The 22,218-nt window shown below is 37.8% G+C and overlaps 1 protein-coding gene across 1 annotated transcript; it reads right to left on the bottom strand.

Annotated features, from left to right (window-relative positions):
* Positions 1 to 1,046: 1,046 nt before the first annotated feature.
* Positions 1,047 to 14,951, bottom strand: LOC137039432 (uncharacterized). The gene is made up of 5 exons (XM_067414742.1): positions 14,816 to 14,951; positions 11,411 to 11,752; positions 4,650 to 4,970; positions 2,945 to 3,076; positions 1,047 to 1,530 (listed from the first exon to the last, which is right to left on the bottom strand). Exons 1-5 carry the CDS (start codon positions 14,847 to 14,849, stop codon positions 1,136 to 1,138), a joined length of 1,224 nt encoding a protein of 407 aa, XP_067270843.1. The 5' UTR covers positions 14,850 to 14,951; the 3' UTR covers positions 1,047 to 1,135.
* Between the last annotated feature and the right edge of the window lie 7,267 nt (positions 14,952 to 22,218).

Here is a 22,218-nt window from a genome sequence, read left to right on the forward strand (position 1 = left end):
CCACGCACGGTCACTCGACTTCAACGTCACCATCACTAAGCTTCAGACAACTCAGCTTTTATCTCAAAACATTTTCTCACAACGTTTGAGTTGGACTGGCATAGAGTCCTCTTCAGTGTGACGATGTGTAATCTCCTCAGCAAACGCCTTTTTCAAGACATGTAACAGCTTCAAAGAAATCACGAGTGGAGTAATACTGATATATTTTATGTTGTACAATAAAACATGAAAGTGTCATGAGCTTGTGTTCACCACAGACATTTCTACAGCCATTTAACCAAAACCCCATTAAAAAAAAAAACATTGACTTTGGGACGAGGTAACCAGAAGTGCTAAAATGTCTGACCTGTTTATTATAATGACCAGCTGACTTTACGTTTTGCCTTACTTAATGCATACAGAGCAGACACTGAATAAATCTGACCAATTAAACAGAGAAACTACTGCAAAACCTCCACTGACATGATCACTGGATATACAGTGGGATCCAAAAGGCAGAGACCACATTGAAACTTCAATTTAAAACATATCCTAGATAATCCAGAACATGCAAACAGACCAGCGGTATGCATTATTAAAACACCGCCAACCAATCCGATTCAAAAACCAGAACTGTTGTATTAATCAATGTATAGTTATTATAATAAATGTTGTACTACTCACCAGTGACAGTCACATTGAATCTCCTGAATATGGTCTGTTCGTTGTTAATAATCTGTAGTTTAAAATGTCCAGAGTCTTTGGTTCTGATGTTTGTGATGGTCAGAGATCCAGTCGTCTCGTCCATCTGCACTCTGTCTCTGAATCTCTCATTAATGCTAGTCGTTCCTGATTCAGTTTTAACAACGAGCCGGTTTTCAGGCCCAAATGTCCACAGTATCAGATCATCTCTCCGTATTTCAGTATCATTCTTCAGAGGGACAGAATCTCCCTCATTCACTGACACTGTCCTCACTTCATGTCAACACACAGAAATACAAGAAAACTATCAATAGGGATGAAACAAATTTTGGGCAATTTCAACATCACACTCTTAGAAGAAAAGGTTCTATTGGCGCTACATATTTGGAACCCCTCAAAGGTTCTATATAGAAGGGTTCTTTCTTTCATTATAGAACCTTTTCAGCATAAAAGGTTATTTGGAGTTGACTGAAAAACTGAAGAGCATGATCAACACATTGGAAGAGTTGATATACTTACCATTGACAGTAACAATGAATCTCTTGTATTTGTTTTTTTTTATGCTTTTGCTGCTGTTGTTGATCTTTAGGATATAGAGTCCAGAGTGAATGGTCCTGATGTTACTGATTGTGAGATCTCCATTTTTCTCATCCAGCCTCAGTTTGCTTCTGAATCTCCCATCATCACCATCCATTGTAGGTGGCTTTCTGGTCTCTCTGTTTTTTTTAGCAATTATATTGGTTTCATCTTTATAGTACCACTCTATCGTATCATTAGCCTGTATTTCATTAAGACCAGTGCTTAGAGTTGGAGATTCTCCCTCTGTCATAGTCTCTTCCTTCTCTTGACCTGTCACAGCAATGCATAGAAACAGAAAAGAGAAATGTGTTCATGAGTGTGCAGGTGGACATTTCAACCACTCATTCATAACCACACCATAATTTTAATTTCAAGTCTTCTGTGTGAAGTACATTTTGCTGATAATGCAACATCTCATTCTATTTTCTGCAAACTCAAACTTTTTCATTGTGTTTAGATATAAGATATTCATCAAGCAATGCCATTTAGTGCCAGGGATGTTAAACCTGCCACAGCTACATTGTAATTATACAGTACACTTAAGTACTGAGTAAATTTAGTAACTACATATTTTTATTATAGGGTTAGGATTAGTATTTATTTTGGTTTAAGGTCAGTTGCATTAAGTTATTACAATAGTAACTGCATTCAAGTTGTAACATATGTAATGATATGTTGATGCAGAAAAGGAATGATGTATCCTTGTTGAATTAAACTGAAATAAGATTCTGTGCTGACAAGAATTATTCAGACATTCATTGAATAACACCAATCTCACAAATCCAATGCTCAGCTCAATGAGAGCACGAACATCCCCATGAGTGGTTTGATTTTAGAGAAATGGAAAAAAGTGACTCAAAGTAAGGGCAAATCTGTACACCAGATCTCTTAAATCCGGCTCCTGAACCCGCTGTCCTGATGCGTTCAGATCTAACCCTAATCAACCACACCTGAACCAGCTAATTAAGGAGTTCAGGATCCTCGAAAATTGGATGCTTCTCAAACGGAAGACTGCATCAATGCTAGTAAGGCTTTGTCCTTTCTAGTCCAGCCCTTGGCAGGTTTGTAGGCTGGGGTCATCCTCAGTATTAAACGTTACAATAAGACCATCTAGTAAGTGTGCATGGCTGCATCACACATGTTCCCGCCTTCAAAATGAGCTGAATGAAGGACGTGAAACAAAGTCCTGCCCAAATACCCACACTTGTGGTCTTTGGTCCTAACCCTTTGTCTACTTACACAACGCATTTCCAGTTTGGCCAAAAGTGGACATTTTAAGATTCTTGTTTACAAGGAACACATTAAGCCTAATTCTATTTGGGGCACAGGATTTCCTGAACGTGACGATACTCTTAGCCTCGAAGACCCCTCTGAATTGGTATTATGGATAGTGTGGATTTAGTGTAAGCTAAGTGCACTGCACTCTGGTGTTTTTCAGACCTCATGCATGCTCTCTCAAGTGGCTAAGACTGCAATAAATAAATATTTTTATATAATAAAAATTCGTCAAAATGAAACAGCCTTTGACTCTTGATGACATGGCAGGTGAGATATGCAGCCTTACTAGGAAGCACCCATCACCTTTGAACAGGGGCAAAACGCTCCAACCCACATACTGATTGTTTTCAAAAAAGCCTAAAGTGTGCATTTCATTAGGGTTGCTTGGAAATCCAGTAATACTTACCCATTCTCTTTTTTAATTTTCTGATAAAGTAAATCAGAGCAAAAGTTGCAGCCACGAGCAGCAGAACAGGAACTAAAACACCAACACCTATTCCTGCTTTCCCACCTGAAGATAGCTGTGGATCTGGGATGGCTATTAAGAGAGACAGTGAAGATGTCAGTTAATGTGATGATATGAAATTACTTCAAATATATGCTAATCAGAGAATGAAATGAACAACCGCCAAACAAGCTGTGGCGAGTAGCGCTGTCAAATCACTAGCCGATTTGGCGGGTTACTTATTATGTTCACTCACTGAGGAATTTTGTGATCAGATTTTGCACAAACACTCAGCTTGTGAGTCATCATGATATATTAAATAAAGTGTATTGCGCAGAATCTGCACATATCTGGCTTGCTTGAACATGCGCGTCACTTCGCAACAAAATGGTGCACTCATAATTTGTTATGAAGCAAAAGCGAAGTAAAAAAAAAAAAAAAAAACACGTCATAATGTGGAGATTCTTGCCTGGGGTAGCTAACACCAATGAAAACAGGGAAGACTCGCCAATCAACGAAAGAAACCAAGAAAAGAAAATTAGAACGCGTGAGTGACCGACCACAGATTTGTTTTGATCCGCGTGACATTTCTTTGCGCTGTATTGATCTATCGTTTTTGGTGAAAAGGATGAGGATGAAAGAGGGAGGGAGGAGATGGATGACAGGATTGTGTTTGAAAAAGAAATTAATGTAATCCAGATTTTAAAATAAATAAATATATTTATAAATGGCAAACCCAATTCAAATTTAAAGAAGATTACATTTGCATAGATGTGATATCAAAATCTAAAAATAGCAAAGCAATTAAAACAACAGCAATATGATAATCTTCATTTAACATTGCCATATAAAAAGTGTCTGTTTATGCTTGTTCAACAATATATAGTACCCTCTCTGAGTCTGTTGTTTTCTTTCTTTCTTTCTCTTTTCGTTTTCTCTCTTTTTTTCCATTGTATTGTGAATAGGGGCGTAACGATTCGTTTTAACAACAATTCGATTCATATCACGATTTGAGGTTGTCGAGACGATTTAAGAACGATATTCATTCATTTTAGGAGTGTAACGATTCGTTTTAATAACGATTCGATTCGTATCACGATTTGAGGTTGTCGATACGATTTAAGGACGATATTGGTTCATTTAGAACGATATGATCTGAAACGATTGAGTGACTTGAAATCGATTCAGTAAATTTTTGCCAAAAATTTAAATCAGTGTGACTGTTTTATTTCAGTCGAATCGAATCGTTGTTAAAACAAATCATTACACCCCTAATTGTGAAGCATGTGATATTCTTCTGATGTAAAATTGAAGTTTGTAGGTTTGCAGTGTGTGTGTTCACTACTCAATACTCACTACTCCTAGTGTGTCTGTGTACTAACTTGTATGGGTTAAATTCAGAGGAAAAGTCTGAGTATAGACTACCATACTTTACCGTCACAAATTAAGTAAATATCAAGTAAATTTGCAAGCTAATTGTTGATAATAATGCATTAAAACTGCTATTGAAAAAAAAATCATATATAGGCTGTGATGTAGTTAACTTGATTTATTTCTTTAAAATAAAATTGGTTAGTAGAAGCTCTGAATGGGTGGCTTAAAATTTAGAAGCCAAATTGGCAGGTGAGTGAAAAGTTAATTTCAAACCCTGATCAGAGTTACTCACCTTCGACAGAAAGAAGGAATTGCTGTAAGCTCTCAGTGCCTCTGATCTGTAGTTCATAAAGTCCAGAGTCTGTGGTTCTGGTGTTCTTGATGGTCAGAGATCCAGTTTGATCCAGCTTCAGTCGTTCTCTAAATCTCTCATCATCATCGTTTAATGAAGTCTCGTTAGTTTCAAAATCGCTTTTAGCCAGGAGGAGGCCTTTATCTCCAAACCTCCACAGTATCAGATCATGTTTGTTCATTTCAGCACCATTGTGAAGAGTGACAGACTCTCCCTCAGTCACTGACAATGACTTCACTCCATCCGTCTCAACAAACACACCTGCAAAACAAGTAAAACATTAATAAAAAAGTGTTTTAGAAATTTTTAATTAGTTAGTCCAAATATATAATCCTGCTTTTGTGGTGAAAAATCTGGAAACAGTTATATGTACTAAATAAAAATTAGTTAAATGCACTCAAATATTACAGAATGAAATGTAGACACAATGACTGAAACAGTTCTAGAACATTTCAAGTTCCGAGCATGATACGTGGATAATATTTGTATTGTCAAGTGATTAAATAAGTGATCATTTAGCATTATTGATGAACACCTGATGATAATGAGCAGAATCACTGAAGGAAAGAGAAACACATGAACTATTGCCAAACTGCCATCCACTTATAGACACCAGGGAAAACTTGAACAATACTGGATAGCATCATGTTGAGACACTGTGCTCTACAATGTGTTTATTGTGTTTCAAATTGTGTAAAGCTGGGCATACACTGTGCGATTTCTATGGGATTTCAGCAAGGTTACCTACTCACACTGTACGAGTAGATCGCATGCGATGTAAAGCCAGAGCTCACGATTGATGTGCTCTCACTGTGCGGTCCGACCGTCGAGCGCGTCTTGACTGCGCACACTGTACGGGTGAAAAATGCGCAATAAAACCCCCGTGGCAACGATAGACCATGGTGTATTAAAGAGAGGTAGCCTATCAAATGCATCAGCTATTGATATCAAGAGTGTTTAGAATTTATGTATAAAATTATTATTATTATTAGAGTAGGCCTACTTTTATTATTAAATCGATATTACATTAATTTGCCCCCTCCCCCCAACAATAATGCATAATCGACACACTGCATACTAAAATAATAGATTACTCCTCACTATTTAAAAACATTTAGCCCGATTAAACAAGGAATTATAGGTCTAATTATATGATTATAATGTCAGAACACTATAATAATGTCCGTCTCAATGAAAAGGCAGATTTATCTAAAAACAACTTGTTTAATACAAAATGGGCCTACTTCTCTTCTATTTTTTTTCCTCACAATATGGACCAAAATAGAAATATTAAGAAAATAAATAAGAAAGAAAATAAGGCAATAGGCTATGCGTTATCAGTATGTTGAATTACATTTATCTCTCGTTGTCTGAGAATATGCTCCGAAAGCTTGTCAGATTTTACTTTCACTTTCTTTAGTGAATAATTGACTGCGTTTAAACTGCGCATTGCGTGATATCCACTGACTCGCGTTCATGAAGAAAAAGAACACATTGCAACATGACATTGTGTCAAGATGGAGAAGGTTAAATATTAATTAATATTAAAAAATAAAAATAAAATGTGAAAGTAAAACAAGTAGCCTAGCTAAATTAATGATCAACTAGCTAAATGAATAATATGCACTGGATATATACAACACAAACTGGAGGCACAACAGTTTACTTAATTTCTGCTATTTGATAGCTGCCTACATAATTAGAGATCTCCCCCTTTTCGTTTTTTCCTTAATGCTTTAAAAAATTAAATGGTTGAACTTCTGCTTTCGCGCAGGCGCAGTGAGGGGAAAAAGGGCAGTCAGTTCGTGGCTTTGCTTCAACTGTGCGATAACCTCACGAGGGGCGAGCAGAATTTCTGACACGCCAGAAATTCATCCGACCATCCGATTCCCGATCGTGAGAGGTTTGTCGCCTCTCGTTTCCCCCTGTACACAGCACGAACACCTCGCGACAAACGACGCACGATAAACCTGAAAATCGGCCCGACCCAAAAAAGAGTCGCACGAGTCAGAATTCGGCTCGAAATCGGACGAAAATCGCACAGTGTATGCCCGGCTTAAGTATCTGCTAACTGACATCATTACTGTCTTACTGAAATACTACTGTACTGTAAATCAGCTGTGGGCTGCAGTATTACCTAAACCTGTGTCTATTAGTGCAGATTGTCTGTCATTCTTACTACTTTTGAGTAAAGTTAAAAGATGGAGCAAGATTTGTTTTGAAAATTATAATGCTCATGCTGATGGTGAGGAATTACAGTTGAAACATCTCATTATGTACCTCAAACTCGTCACTGAGAAACATCCTGCTCAAGGTTCGGGTTAAAAAATGAGCTCTTCCAATGACTACGTTTACATGGACAACAATACTCCGATATTAATCTGATTAAGACAATACACTGATTAAGAGGCTACCATGTAGACAGCGATTTCTAATTACCTTAATCTGATTAAAGTCATAATCTAACTAAACATAAATCGGATTAAGACATGTGGAGTATGCCTATTTTAGTCGCATTATCGGAGACATGAACACACCTTAATCTAACTATTAATGACGTGTCGGAGATTTCACCGCATTTTGTGACAGGACACATAACGTTACGCACAACAGGGAAGTGCAGAGGGGAGGCTTTGTGTTCGAGCCTCTGCCCTTTTTGAAAATTAATCAAAAGTGCCCCTTTCAACAATCATCGATACATTTTGGCCAATAAAACAGAATTAGGATTATAATTAATATAACAACGTCTACAAACCAGTAACAAATGGTGGAAAAGTCCCGTTTATCTTTTACGTATCTGTCAGTCTGAAATGTTGTTGCCATAACGCATTGCTATGGGCGGTGTGTGTTTTACTTGACTGTTCATTCTGAACACTGCGTCCTCTCTCTATATTTTTATTTTTGTTGTAATTATTATGCTCATTGTAAAAGTAAAATACAATAAGTTTGTATCTGTGATCGCAAACCAGATGGGTCATTCAGTGAACGCCTGTGGCTCGAAGGCAGGAAAAACAATCCAAACAGTCACGATTTTTAAACCTTTTTCATCATTAATCAGAGCTATCATTCTAAATGTAGGCTGTCAATAAGGAGGAAAGAGGGGCAGTGTCTCTTAAAAAAAAACAGAAAGATGCAATACATACACTGTAAAAAATTATTTAGGAAAAAAGTTACATGGTTGCCTTAAAATTTTGAGTTCATTGAAATTAAAATTTTATAGTAAATTTTATAGTTTGTAAGAGTTAATACAATGAACATTTTTTGAGATTCGACAACCTTTATTAAAATATTATTAAAAGATTTTGTAAGCATATTGTGTAATTGTGTATATTTTATTTCTGATGACACAGTGAAACATGCAAAATAGTGCTATTCTCGTGATTTATCAATTTTTTTATGTGGTTCAGATACAATAATATTTTGAGTTTATATTTAATAAAAAAGTTCCTTCATTGTATCAACTCAAATTTTTAATTTCAATAAACTCAAAATTTTAAGGCAACCAGGTTACTTTCTTTTTTAAGTTAAACCAACAAAAAACAACCACATTTTTTTACAGTGTAATATTACAAAAATAAATCAACGCAAATGTATATAAAACATTATAAAAACGCATGTTTTTTATACTTCTTAAAGCTACACTGTGTGATATTTTCTCCCATCTAGTGGTGAAACGGTATATGACCGCCAGTGAATAATTGTTTCTGCTCCTCTCAATTTCGATTTCGTTTCAACTCCTACGGTGGCCGATTTAGTCATGGCTTTCAGTTCGACCTTTTCGGTGAGTGTTGCGTCAACTCAAGTGATGAGGTAATTTTTGAAAACTATTATAATTTGCAGTTATTTAATTTACCAAATGATCTATGATCAAGTTAATCTATGTAAAATGAATAATAGAACTGAATAATAACCAGTTCATTGCTAACATCAGCTATCAGGTTCCCAGACGAATGCAAGCTCTTAGTAAAGTAACTTTTATCAGTGCTATCATTATTCTGTATATTGTACAACACCACTAGCGTAAGGCAAACAAATTATAATGCAATTAAAATATTAATCTCATGTTATCCGTCATAGAACACGGATTTATGTTATAAGGTAAACAATACTTTTTCATCATTGACACGAGGAAAACTATCCTAGACGTCGTTCTGATGTTATGCTCAGCACACCATGATATAATTAGCCAAGCAACAATAAAACTTCCAATATACACAAATAGGCTGAATTAATATTACCTGTCGAGAAGAAAGCAGGCAATGTCGGCGTTCTTTTTAAAATCGTTGCTCCTCATGAGCTCTTTCCATCTTGGAAAGGCCACTCCAATATTTACTTTTGTCTCGTTGATTTGCCCGTTGCGTTGCCGTCTTAATTCTCTTTTCCGCTTCCTTGGCGACTCTGATACATATCCCGCAATGTTACTAGGTCCCCGACCCGGGTCGAATTCGATAATCAATTCCGGGACGTGGTTGATTTCACACAGAAGGCGACCCGGCAATGTTCCGGGAATATTGCGGGTCCGACGTGCAGTGTGAAAGGGGCTTAAGAGTGATCCTCCATCGTCATATAGCAGCCTCAAGCAATCCTCCTCTTCACATTCGACACGGTGCCATCGAGTGTAAAAACGCGAAAAGCGAAGCTTGAATTTACGGGTATGTCCCTCTTTGGCAAATGTACTTTCAAGATGGAGGAGCAACATGGCGACCGCCATCCGAACCCTCAACACTTATGTATTTTCAATGGTATATTATAAAATTATGAGAATGCCTTATTACTTGAAAGAAGTAAATATACATTAATGAGCACATATATTTTTGAAAGAACTAAGTGATTTTAGCTAAGAATAAACTAAAAAAGTTACACAGTGTAGCTTTAATGTAAAGTAACACTGTCCAACAGCGACACCCGCAGGTGAAGTTAGCGGGTTTCCTGAGCCCATAAAATTAACAGACTTGCCAAAGTCACGCTATGATTGGATGTTGGAGAAAATAGGGGGACGTAATGTTGTGCCATAATCGATCTATGTTCTATCACATGTAAAACGGGAACATGAACGGAGTACTCTAAAAGCAACCCATGTAAACACCTTAATCAGAATATTGTCTTATTTAGAATAAGGTCAATAATTAGATTACTGCTGTCCATGTAAACGTAGTCATTGTTTCATCATCGATTTGGACTCACACTGGGATTGATGTCAAATGAACGTCATGGTTGCTGTCTTTAAAGTGTGTACTATCGCTTTAGGACAGGAAGCCTCCTTACAGAGCTTGTCTTCAGTTATTGTAATGGCCGTTTGTTTCCCAAATATGCGCTGTACGTGGTAGACCAACTGGGCCTTCTGACCTATCAGAGCAGAGTAGCTCGCTGAAAGGAGGGATTTAGAGAGACTCAATCATCCATCGAGTCGTTTGAGAATCATTGAACATTTTGGTGATGTGCAATGTATAATATCAGAAAATGAAACAGTTTTTTGACTGTTGTTGTATATGTGTATATACACTCACCTAAAGGATTATTAGGAACACCACACTAATACTGTGTTTGACCCCCTTTCGCCTTCAGAACTGCCTTAATTCTATGTGGCATTGATTCAACAAGGTGCTGAAAGCATTCTTTAGAAATGTTGGCTCATATTGATAGGATAGCATCTTGCACTTGATGGAGTTTTGTGGGATGCACATCCAGGGCACAAAGCTCCTGTTCCATCACATCCCAAAGATGCTCTATTGGGTTGAGATCTGGTGACTGTGGGGGCCATTTTAGTACAGTGAACTCATTATCATGTTCAAGAAACCAATTTGAAATGATTCGAGCTTTGTGACATGGTGCATTATCCTGCTGGAAGTAGCCATCAGAGGATGGGTACATGGTGGTCATAAAGGGATTGACATGGTCAGAAACAATGCTCAGGTAGGCTGTGGCATTTAAACGATGCCCAATTGGCTTTAAGGGGCCTAAAGTGCTAAAAAAAACACCCCCCACACCATTACACCACCACCACCAGCCTGCACGGTGGTAACATGGCATGATGGATCCATGTTCTCATTCTGTTTATGCCAAATTCTGACTCAGCCATCTGAATGTCTCAACAGAAATCGAGACTCATCAGACCAGGCAACATTTTTTCAATCTTCAACTGTCTAATTGTGGTGAGCTTGTGCAAATTATAGCCTCTTTTTCCTATTTGTAATGGAGATGAGTGTACCTGGTGGGGTCTTCTGCTGTTGTAGCCTATCTGCCTCAAGGTTGTGCGTGTTGTGGCTTTACAAATGCTTTGCTGCATACCTCGGTTGTAACGAGTGGTTATTTCAGTCAAATCATATCTTGAATAAGTCGGCCCATTCTCCTCTGACCTCGAGCATCAACAAGGCATTTTTGCCCACAGGACTGCTGCATACTGGATGCTTTTCACACCATTCTTTGTAACCCCTTGAAATGGTTGTGTGTGAAAATCCCAGTAACTGAGCAGATTGTGAAATACTCAGACCGGCCCATCTGGCACCAACAACCATGCCACACTCAAAATTGCTTAAATCACCTTTCTTTCTCATTCTGACATTCAGTTTGGAGTTCAGGAGATTTTCTTGACCAGGACCACACCCCTAAATGCATTGAAGCAACTACTATGTGATTGTGATTTATGCATTATGCATTGTCATGCTTACTACTGTTATATTGATTAGCCTTGAGATACTCACCACTGACAGTAACATTAAATATCTTTATCGTAGTTTTTTTTCTAGAGATGCTGAGTTTATATTGTCCTGAGTGTCTGAGTCTGGTGTTCCTGATGGTCAGAGATCCAGTCTTTTGGTCCACCTGTAATCTGCCTCTGAATCTCTCATCATCGGTGGCAAAAAATGTAGTCAGACCCTGCTTTCTCGTTAGGTGAGATATGAGAAAGTCTTTAGCTCCAAACATCCACAGAATGGTATCATCGTTCTGTATTTCAGTAAGATTAGTGGCCAAATTAACAGAACCTCCCTCCATCGCTGACACTGACTTAAATTCAGTTTCATCTGTCTCTAATTCAGACACACCTGGAGAACAAACAGAAACAGTTTCTGTTAAAAATGTTTTAACAGATTCAACTGAAATCATTGTGTGAGCTGCTGAACAGACAAAACAGATTACAGGGGTGCGTAATGTGTATCCTGAAAAGCATTTTTAACCAACAAACTCAAATTCCACTCTGAACTCTACTGGTAACAACAGAACTTGCAACCATAGTTGCTTTTGGGAAACGCACCCCAGATTATGGAAAAAAATATGAAATTTAAGAGCTTACACAACAATACCCTTATGCAAAGAAAATATATTTCTTTACAAATTAACAAGATATTAATTGATATAATGGTATATTAGAAAATATGCAGAATAATGTACTGTAAAAATACATTACAGTATATTGAATAAAACAAATGGAATTGACACTTTTTTTATATGTAGCTAGTTAAAGGAAGTGTATAAGATTGTGGCCAAAACTGGTACTGCAATCACTTCTCCCCCTCTCCCCCTCCCCCTGACTCGAGGTTGCCAGATTGGCTGCAGGATCAGCAGGAACGTTTGTAGATCTGCAGCTGTGGTAACTAGAGCAGAGCTGGCAACCCAGATTCCGAAACACTACTGACTTTGTGATTGGTCGATAGGTGGAGGGTGGAGCTTCAGGCCAAAGCACAAGATATTAACATCAACATCAGTTGAGGGCTGCAAAAACAACTTTAAATGACAATATTCTGGCCGGACTACTGTTGTCAGTGATAGAAGTATTTGACATTAACATGGTTTCTTAATGTCTAGTGACATATCGGCCATTTTATGATTAATTGAAATACATTTCCTACATACAGTTCCTTTAACACCTGTATGTACAGAAGCATTTAACACTGAGACTATAATTGTGCTGAAGAGAGCACTATGGAGGACCAACCCTGCAGATATTATAAATAAATAAATACATAATTAAGTATACAAATACATTAATAAACAGACAAAAACCATGTGATAAATACACAAAATGTGATAGGAAAATAGACTCTAAAAAATGCTGGGTTTAAAACAACCCAAGTTGGGTTGGAAATAGACAAACCCAGAAATTGGGTTGTTTGAATCCTAGTAAATGGACCCATTCAAACAACACAATTTCTGGGTTTGTCTATTTTCAACCTAACTTGGGTTGTTTTAACCCAGCATTTTTTAGAGTGTAAATAACAGAATAAACAACTTGATAAAGTAAACATGATTCATTTTTAATCAAATAATTTTTTTTAATTATCTTATTTCCCTTAGTTTATTATTTTCTGCTTTTATAAATATATATATATATATATATATATATATATATATATATATATATATATATATATATATATATATATATATATAAAACTTTTCTTTATTTGTTAATGAATTCTAACATTTATTTTTATATTTATATTTATTTTTATATTTATTTATTTATGCATTGATTTATTTTTTACATTTATTTATTCCCACATGTACTTATTTTTACATTTATTGATCGATTGATTCATTCATTCTTATTTTTCTGTGTTTTGTGTCTGTGAAAGAACTATGCGTCTGTCAATCACTGAAAACTCTTCTCAGCTGGTCTCCATGTGTGAGCTCCATAGACTGTGGTGAGCGCTCAAGTCTCAACCAATGATACGCCGAAGCTACACAAGGACCACCCTCCTCATTTCCATCTTACACACAGAAAAATCAATAAATGTAAAAAATAAATACATGTGGGAATAAATAAAAGTAAAAAATAAATGAACACATAAATAAATTAGTATTAAAATGAGTATTAAAATTAATTAACAAATAAATAAAAGTTAAAACATAGAAAATAATAAATTAAGGCAAAGATAAAACAAAATTTAATTTGATTAAAAATGAACCATATTTATTTTACAAAGTGGTTTATTCTGTTATTTATTTTCCTATTATCACTTATTCATTCATTTATTTATTTTAAATTTCTGCAGGGTTGGTCCTCCATAGAGCACAGCCAATTCCTTTAAAATAAAGTAGCTTATTATCTTAAAGGGATAGTTCACGCAAAAATGAAAATGATCCCATGATTTACCCATGTTTTTTGAAGTCCATAAATGTGCTTCTGAAATGAATCGATGCGTTTGTGTAAGAAAAATATCCGGAAGGCGCTTGGCCAGAAGCTAGATAATTTAACTTTATGAAGCTTTAAATATGGACATGGAGCAGTTATATGATGGATAGATGCACTTTTATTGACTTCAAAAACAAAGAAATATTAACTGTCATTAAAGTTTGGATTAGTCAGGACATTTTAACTCTGATTGTGTTCGTCTGAAAGAAGAATGCCATATACACTTAGGATGACTTGAGGGCGAGTAAATCATGGACTAATTTTCATTTTGGGTGAACTAACCTTTAAACTGTTCTTTAACAGTCAGAAGCAAAGCACACTGGGAACTAGAAATCAGCTCATTCCGTGAATGTATGGATGAATATACATTCACATTTATATGGGAACATGTAGGCCAATTGTGAACAATAAAACTTTGTGAATATTACCTGTAATGCTATTTTTGTCTTCATTTCGAAATTATTTTATATGTATCAATACATTTACTGCAGTATATTGAAAAATATAGTAAATGTATGATGTAGCCTAATATCTCGCATTATGTTTTGAAGATTATGCCTAATATCTCGCATTATGTTTTGAAGATTATACCCATTTGTTTTTGTTACTTACGGGTAATTAAGCATAAAACAGTGAACTTAATAAGAAACTCTGCATAAGCGATTAAAACTTGTTTTAGTCATCTTGAAAGTTATATATAATATTTATCCTTAGTTTATAAAGGAAACCAATAAACTAAAGATGCCTTATAAGAATGTTGCGTCTTAAACCGTCTCAGAACAGAAATACTCAACAAGAATAGAATTTTATTGCAGTAGCTATGCCTAGAAGGATGCGTATAATTCGTAATAATTACGATTTTGTGTGTTTACCAAACTATATCGATGAATTTGCACTGCTTAGGCTACTAGACCTAATCACGTAGAAATGTTTCGTCTATATGGAAACCGAAAGGAAGACATTCAAAACTTACCGTAGATTAATAATAAAAACAGAGAGAGTCGCATGTTCCGCCTGTTTTTGTAGAGCTGTGGGGAATCTGGGTTCAGTAATTTGAACAAGTTATTTTAGAATCTCGCTTTGTTCGTCGTCCTCTTCTGGAACCGCACCCAAAACATAACGGTTTCCTTTAATTTGAATACCCTCCTCCGTCATCAAACACAACTCCTTTTGAGGAGTTTGGTTATGTTGACATAACTTCAAAGGAATTAAAGGAATATGATAGTTTTCATTTGCAACACAATCAAATGACACATTTTCCTAACTAATTTACGTTTCCATTTGATGGACTTATACTTTCAGGTGCTATAGGAATTATCGTAAATATTGTTAATTCCTAGTTTAAAAAATGCAATGCCTTCTCAAGACAATAGGCTATCTGAATGCAATGACCTCGTAATCGCGACTTAAGAAAAGAGAAGATAGCACGTGAAGGTGGCATTATTCAATTTATGCTACATTGCACCGATCTATACGTCTACTTTAAGCGGAAAGAACACTGACAACAACTTGCCAGGACATCCTCTAGTCAACCCAGTGGGGGGGGGGGGGGGGGGGGGGAATTCTGTAAGGCTTTTGATGATTTTTAGAGGGGTTTGCTGCGTGATAAGAGTGGTTAACAAAACACACGGATATGGTTAACGCTTTTATTTTATTCTTTGTGAGCTTGTGGCGTCTGGTTGGTAAGTTATTACCGCTTTTCAATATGGTATCTCATAAAAAAAGTGCATTAATAATAACTTATCGCTAATATCTTTATAAACGTATAGGCTACCTATGCTGCAGGTATGAGGAACACATCTAAATTTGTGTAGAAGGTGACCTGTATCTATGTATTTTACACAACTACAATTGTGTATTCTACCTACAATTTTTGTAAAGACAATTATAAAATTAGATAAAAGAAATTATAAAATTAGATTATGTCAAATCAGTCACAAGTGAACTATAAGTAGGCTACACAATAGGTTGAATTTTTTCAAGGCAATGGTTTTTCTCAATTTTAAGGCGCTGTATGTAAGTTGTTGATTGTACTAAAGCATAAAAATATCATATGTTTGCCAATATTTAGGAAATATGCTGAGTTCACATACTTGTGTCTGAAAAATAATACTACAACCAGTTATTTTACTTTATAATGTGCATTCCGTGTTTTTTTTTTTTTTTGGTCTGGCACGTTGCCAGTTTAGCCAATAATATTTCGATACCACAGGTTGCCAGGTGGCGGAAAACAATGCGTATTACAGCCTTGGATGCCAACAAACAAACTAGGTCGGAGTTTGCAGATTCTACCCCACCTAAAAACAAAGAAACTTGTAAAGACATTCGTTTTCGACTCGACCTACGATCGACTCCACTGTAGAACGAACACCAAGAACGCACTTAAGTATTTATTTATTTCTCTATCCTCTTTCTCCTTCTCTCTCTTCTCACAATGTGCTTTCAATACATACCCACTATTTCTACCCCTCGCTCCACTATCAGACGCAGACGGCAGCGCAACACTGCTAATCTGCGTCCTATTCCTTCCTCTACTAATATCCCTCCCTCCTTTTCTCTGGGTCTATGGAATTGTCAGTCAGCTGTAAACAAAGCTGACTTCATTCCAGCCTTCGCCACTCATTCCATATCTTGGCCTTGACTGAGACCTGGATCCGTCCAGAAGACTCAGCAACTCCTGCTGCTCTCTCTAACAATTTCTCCTTCTCACACACCCCTCGCCACACTGGCAGAGGTGGAGGGACAGGTTTTCTTATCACAAACAATTGGAAATACTCAACCCACACCTCTCTCTGTAATAACATCTCATTTGAATACCATGCTATTACAGTTACAGCTCCTGCTAAAATCCATCTTGTAGTCATTTACCGCCCTCCAGGTCAATTGGGCAACCTTTGTTGAGGAACTAGATGTGCTGCTGTCCTCATTCCCTGAGGATGGCAGCCCACTTGTAATCCTTGGTGATTTCAACATCCACCTGGACAAACCGTATGCTACAGATTTTCACTCCCTTCTATCCTCATTCGATCTCAAACTTCTTACTACCTCACACACACACACAAATCTGGCAACCAACTTGACCTCATCTACATACGCAACTGTAGATGAGGTCAAGTTGGTTGTCACTACTTCATCACATTTAATCTACATCTCACTACTCATATGCTTCCACCTCCTCTACCTGTAACTTTCAGACGAAACCTGCGTTCTCTTTCTCCCTCTCACCTCTCCTCCGTTGTGTCATCCTCTCTTCCATCACCCACACAATTCTCCTCTATGGATGTCAACACTGCAACAGACACTTTATGTTCCACTTTAACCACTTGTCTAGATACTATCTGCCCTCTGTCTTCTAGGCCAGCTCGCGCTACTCCCTCTAACCCTTGGTTATCTGATGTTCTTCGTGAACAACGGACCAAACTTAGGGCAGCAGAGAGAAAATGGCGCAAATCAAACGACCCATCTGACCTGAGTAAGTACCAATCTCTGCTCATTTCCTTCTCACAGGACGTCCATACAGCTAAATCCGCATATTTCCACAACAAAATCAACAGCACCTCAAACTCACGCACACTTTTCAGAACTTTCACCTCTCTCCTCTGTCCCCCTCCACCACCTCCCACCACCTCTCTTTCTGCAGACGATCTTGCCCATTTTTTCACAAACAAAACCACACTCATCAGCAGTCAGTTCACACCTCCACAAACACACACTTTTGAATCAGCCACATCCACAGCCAAACTTCTTCTCTCCTCCTTCTCTACACTCACTGAGGACGAAGTATCTAAGCTTCTCCTCTCCAGCCATCCCACTACCTGCCCTCTAGATCCCATCCCCTCACATCTCCTACAAGCCATCTCCCCTACACTCTTACCAGCACTCACACACATCATCAACACATCTCTCTCCACCGGCATCTTCCCCACCACATTCAAGCAGGCTCGGGTAACCCCACTGCTTAAAAAAACCCACATTAGACACATCACTTGTAGAGAACTACAGTCCTGTTTCTCTCATACCATTCATTGCGAAAACACTTGAAAGAGTTGTTTTCAACCAGGTCTCATCTTTCCTCTCACAGACTAATCAACTGGACGTAAACCAGTCAGGCTTCAAAAAGGGCCACTCAACTGAGACGGCATTACTGTCAGTTACTGAAGCCCTGCGGCTGGCTAAAGCTGCATCCAAATCATCAGTCCTCATCCTCCTTGATGTGTCTGCTGCCTTTGACACTGTGAATCATCAGATTCTTCTGTCCACCCTCTCATCACTGGGCATCACAGGGACTCCGCTCCACTGGTTTGAGTCCTATCTCACAGGTAGGTCTTTTAAGGTTGCCTGGAGAGGAGAGGTATCCAAAACACATCAACTGACCACGGGGGTTCCTCAGGGCTCAGTGCTTGGGCCTCTCCTCTTCTCCATTTACACTACATCATTGGGACCCATCATTCAGGCACATGGTCTCTCTTATCATTGCTATGCTGATGACACACAGCTCTACCTCTCATTTCAACCAGATGATCCCACAGTAGCTGCATGAATCTCAAGCTGTCTGGCGGACATCTCGGCATGGATGAAAAAACATCACCTGCAGCTCAATCTAGCAAAGACTGAGCTGCTTGTTTTCCCTGCTAACCCCACCATACAACACGATTTTACCATCCAGCTAGGTTCATCTCTGATTACTCCTTCGGGGTTGGTCAGAAATCTTGGAGTAATCTTTGATGACCAGCTGTCCTTCAAAGACCACATCTCGAAGACGGCTCGGTCATGCAGGTTTGCATTGCACAATATCAGGAAAATCAGACCGTTCCTTACGGAGCATGCAACACAGCTTCTTGTCCAAGCCCTGGTCATTTCTAGACTTGACTATTGCAATGCGCTTCTGGCTGGACTTCCATCTTGTGCAATCAAACCGCTGCAAATGATCCAGAACGCTGCAGCACGTCTTGTATTCAATGAGCCCAAAAGGGCTCATGTCACACCTCTATTCATCTCTCTTCATTGGCTACCACTCGCTGCCCGGATCAAATTCAAAGCCCTGACTCTTGCTTATGGATCTTCCACAAGCGCAGCACCCGCATACTTCGACGCACTCCTATGCGTCTACACCCCCACCAGAAGCCTTCGCTCAGCTAATGAGCGAAGGCTTGTGGTACCATCACAGAGAGGCATGAAATCCCTCTCTCGAACTTTTTCTTTCATTGTTCCGGGTTGGTGGAACGATCTTCCGTCCTCCATACGCACGACAGAATCACTCGCTTCGTTCAAAAGACAGGTAAAAACTCATCTCTTCCATGAGCACTTAATCTTACATAAAAAAAAAAAAAATTAAAAAAAATTATTTCCCCCTCTTTCTCCTTTCTTCTTTCCTTTTCTGGTCTTTGCTACTCTGAGCAGTGTACAAATCTTAGTATTTAGGGCACTTTTTGTGTTTCGTTGCCTCTTCTTGACGGATCGCTTCCTGTTCTCCTGAGTTGTAAGTCGCTTTGGATAAAAGCGTCTGCTAAATGCATAAATGTAAATGTAAATGTAAGCAGCGAAGGTCGCTGCCACTCCATTCAAGACTGTTATGGGGTCCATCACAATCGTTCCTTCCATGGACTTCATCCACTTGTCTGCGCTTAGTGTCTCTCCTGAAATGCATTTAACACAATTAGGTATATTTTAGCTTTTTATAGTCACAGTCTCAATAATTCGATTTTACCTCATAATTCTTTTTCTAATCTACAACGCCACAGGCTCTGAACCCTCCGAGAAAATGTTTAATAACGATGCTGATTGGTTTAAGTTGCGTACGCGCAGTTTATTTTAGATACAGACAGCTTACATGACACGCTCTGCTCTTCCACCCTTGTTCGCCAAGCACAAAGTAACGTAAATAACAAGATACTATATTCATATTAGCGCACAGTTATGGCTAACTTATAGAATTAAATGAAGATACTAGCACTGTCGATTTATTAAAGCCCATATTTCAACTGACCTTTGTTTGTATTCATTCAATGACCGTAACATCTACAAGCATGCTAGTTTGCAAAACACAACAACTTCAATACCCCGATTACAAAACAGCAAACAGAAGTCTTATATATAATGTTTTTTGATTAAAGAAAACGCTTTACTTATTCAAACAGTTCTTAATTATCATAACATTGTACACAACCTGCAGACCTGTCTCCGTGCAGCACATTATTCACGATGAAGGCGGGTGGATTTATAAGGTTTGACTGACAGTTTGAACAGCCAATGGCGTTACCATGTTGAGTCACAAGCTCTTTTTTAATACTTTTCATTGGTTAAATATTTCAAAACTCACAGAGAGACATAAAGATTGACCAATAGTAATGATTTATTAAATAACTAGAAATGACGAAATTTGAATACGAGAGAATTAAAGTTTAGAATGAATTCTAAATAACTATACATTATAAACCATACATTATAAATGTTTGTATCTTACTTGCATGCATTTCTGCAATATTACTCTGAGAGGACGGGGCTTTTTGGGACGATCTCATCATTATCTCCGTTATTGTGCGACCCGAGCCGCTCGATCGATATAATTTCAGATATAATCAACATCAAATCCGTGTCTGAAATAATTTAGCAGCCGGTGTGTAGTGCAGCTAACGTTACTGCAGTGTGTAACAGCTGCTGCTGCTCAGTTGTTCTTTACGTTAGTTTAGGATTTCTTCGTTGTTGAACGTTCAGGACCGCAGTGAAGTTAGTTTTAAGTTGGATAGAGTAAGAAGACACCTGAAACTAACTTCACCGCGGTCAGTTCAGGTCAGTTTCTACCGGGAGCGAGCGAGTCGAGGCGAGCTGACATTTGGGACCTAACGTTACTAATGTCACTGAAATATACCAAACTAAATCAGCTTTATTAATATATAGACGTATAAATGAGATAAAGACAATATTTCATGTTCCTTCTTCCAAAGATGAATGCTTCTGGTACCGTTGGCGCGCGCCTATTTTCAAAATTCAAACAGCCGCGATCCCACAATGCTATGCGCGGTGGCTGTAAAATAACGCTTCTACAGTGCATTTACAATAATATTACAGGACTGTCCATACATTTCCCATCATGCATTTGCATTTACAGCAAAAACATGAATACAATACGTTGTTGTAAAATTTATTGTAAAATTACATCAATTGCTAACAGTGTGGGTAAGGCGTATGTGCTTGCTTTTTATGTGTGTGTATTTACAGGAATGGAGAGACCCCAAACTATCGACAGAGAAGTGAATCACGTGTCAGAGAGCTGTGTTGCTGTTGCTTTAGAAAACATTAGTACTCAATGAGAAAAAGATCATGTAGAAAGAATCCCAATCACACATTTTTCTTCTTTTTCTCAGACTACATCCACTGTTGCAGTTTTACTGAAGCTGTGATCCGATTGGTCGTCTCTGCTCTGGTGTGTGTGTGGCTACTGTTGCCGTGCTGGTTTATGACATCAGATCTACAAGAAGTGAGATGATCAGAACAGAAGAGACCGGATATCACCGTCAGACCCCTGGAGTAACATCAGACCAACAGTATGAAATGAGCAGAACGATGAGTTCCAGATATGTCCTGATATAATGCAAAACATACATTGATGCTCTGCACCTTTCCTGTTCTTTACAGTTTTCTCCCTTCCACATTTATAACATCACAAAACAATATAGTTCAAATCGCAGTTGTGTGGATATGCGATTCACTGAATTCACCAAAAAAACTAGCAGCTCAGTTTGTGAGGCGAAGTGAAACCTGATCTCATCATACCTTTAATCATGCTCATCTATTTATAGCCTCGATCGGCAGCAGGTGCGATGATGACGTCACCGACCGAGGCTATAAAACCTCCAGGTCCATTTCACAGCCGGTCATAATAAGACACTTACCCTATAAGCTTATGCAGCATTGAGTGGAGCTTTTGAAAGGGAACAGCTTTGGGATGAATTAGAGCAGAGATATGTCCCATGAGGTTTTTTTTTTCTTTCCTGTTTGAGCTTCCCCATGTTAGATTATGTGCATTGAAATTCTCATACAATATCACCATACCTTCTTCTTTAGATCTTGTTTGACTGAAATGCTGCCGAAGTCTGATTCAGTCAACAAAACTTTAATTATGAGATAGTCAGAAAATTCAGAAATACAGAAAATGAAAAAAAGATGTGACAATAGCAAATGGGTATAATCAAACTACTATTAACTTTTTTTAACAACCCTTTGTATGATGACTTGAAAAACTTTGTGTGAGTGTTTGCACACGTTTTCAGTTGAAATTCTTCACATTTGATTTTTGCCTAATTTTCACAAAACAAAATGTTCAAAAGGAAATTGCTTAAAAAACATGGACCACAATTTTCACAATGTCTTCATAAA

The sequence above is a fragment of the Pseudorasbora parva genome, chromosome 14 (assembly GCF_024679245.1).
Source record: "Pseudorasbora parva isolate DD20220531a chromosome 14, ASM2467924v1, whole genome shotgun sequence".
Lineage (NCBI taxonomy): Eukaryota > Metazoa > Chordata > Actinopteri > Cypriniformes > Gobionidae > Pseudorasbora > Pseudorasbora parva.

Excerpts from the sequence above, each read along its gene's own strand:
- LOC137039432 (XM_067414742.1), bottom strand. The coding sequence starts at position 14,849 with ATGCGACTCTCTCTGTTTTTATTATTAATCTACG. Across the intron at positions 4,971-11,410 it reads ATTTAATGTTACTGTCAGTG|GTGTGTTTGTTGAGACGGAT; the intron begins GTGAGTATCTCA and ends CTTGTTTTGCAG. Across the intron at positions 3,077-4,649 it reads ATTCCTTCTTTCTGTCGAAG|CCATCCCAGATCCACAGCTA; the intron begins GTGAGTAACTCT and ends CTCTCTTAATAG.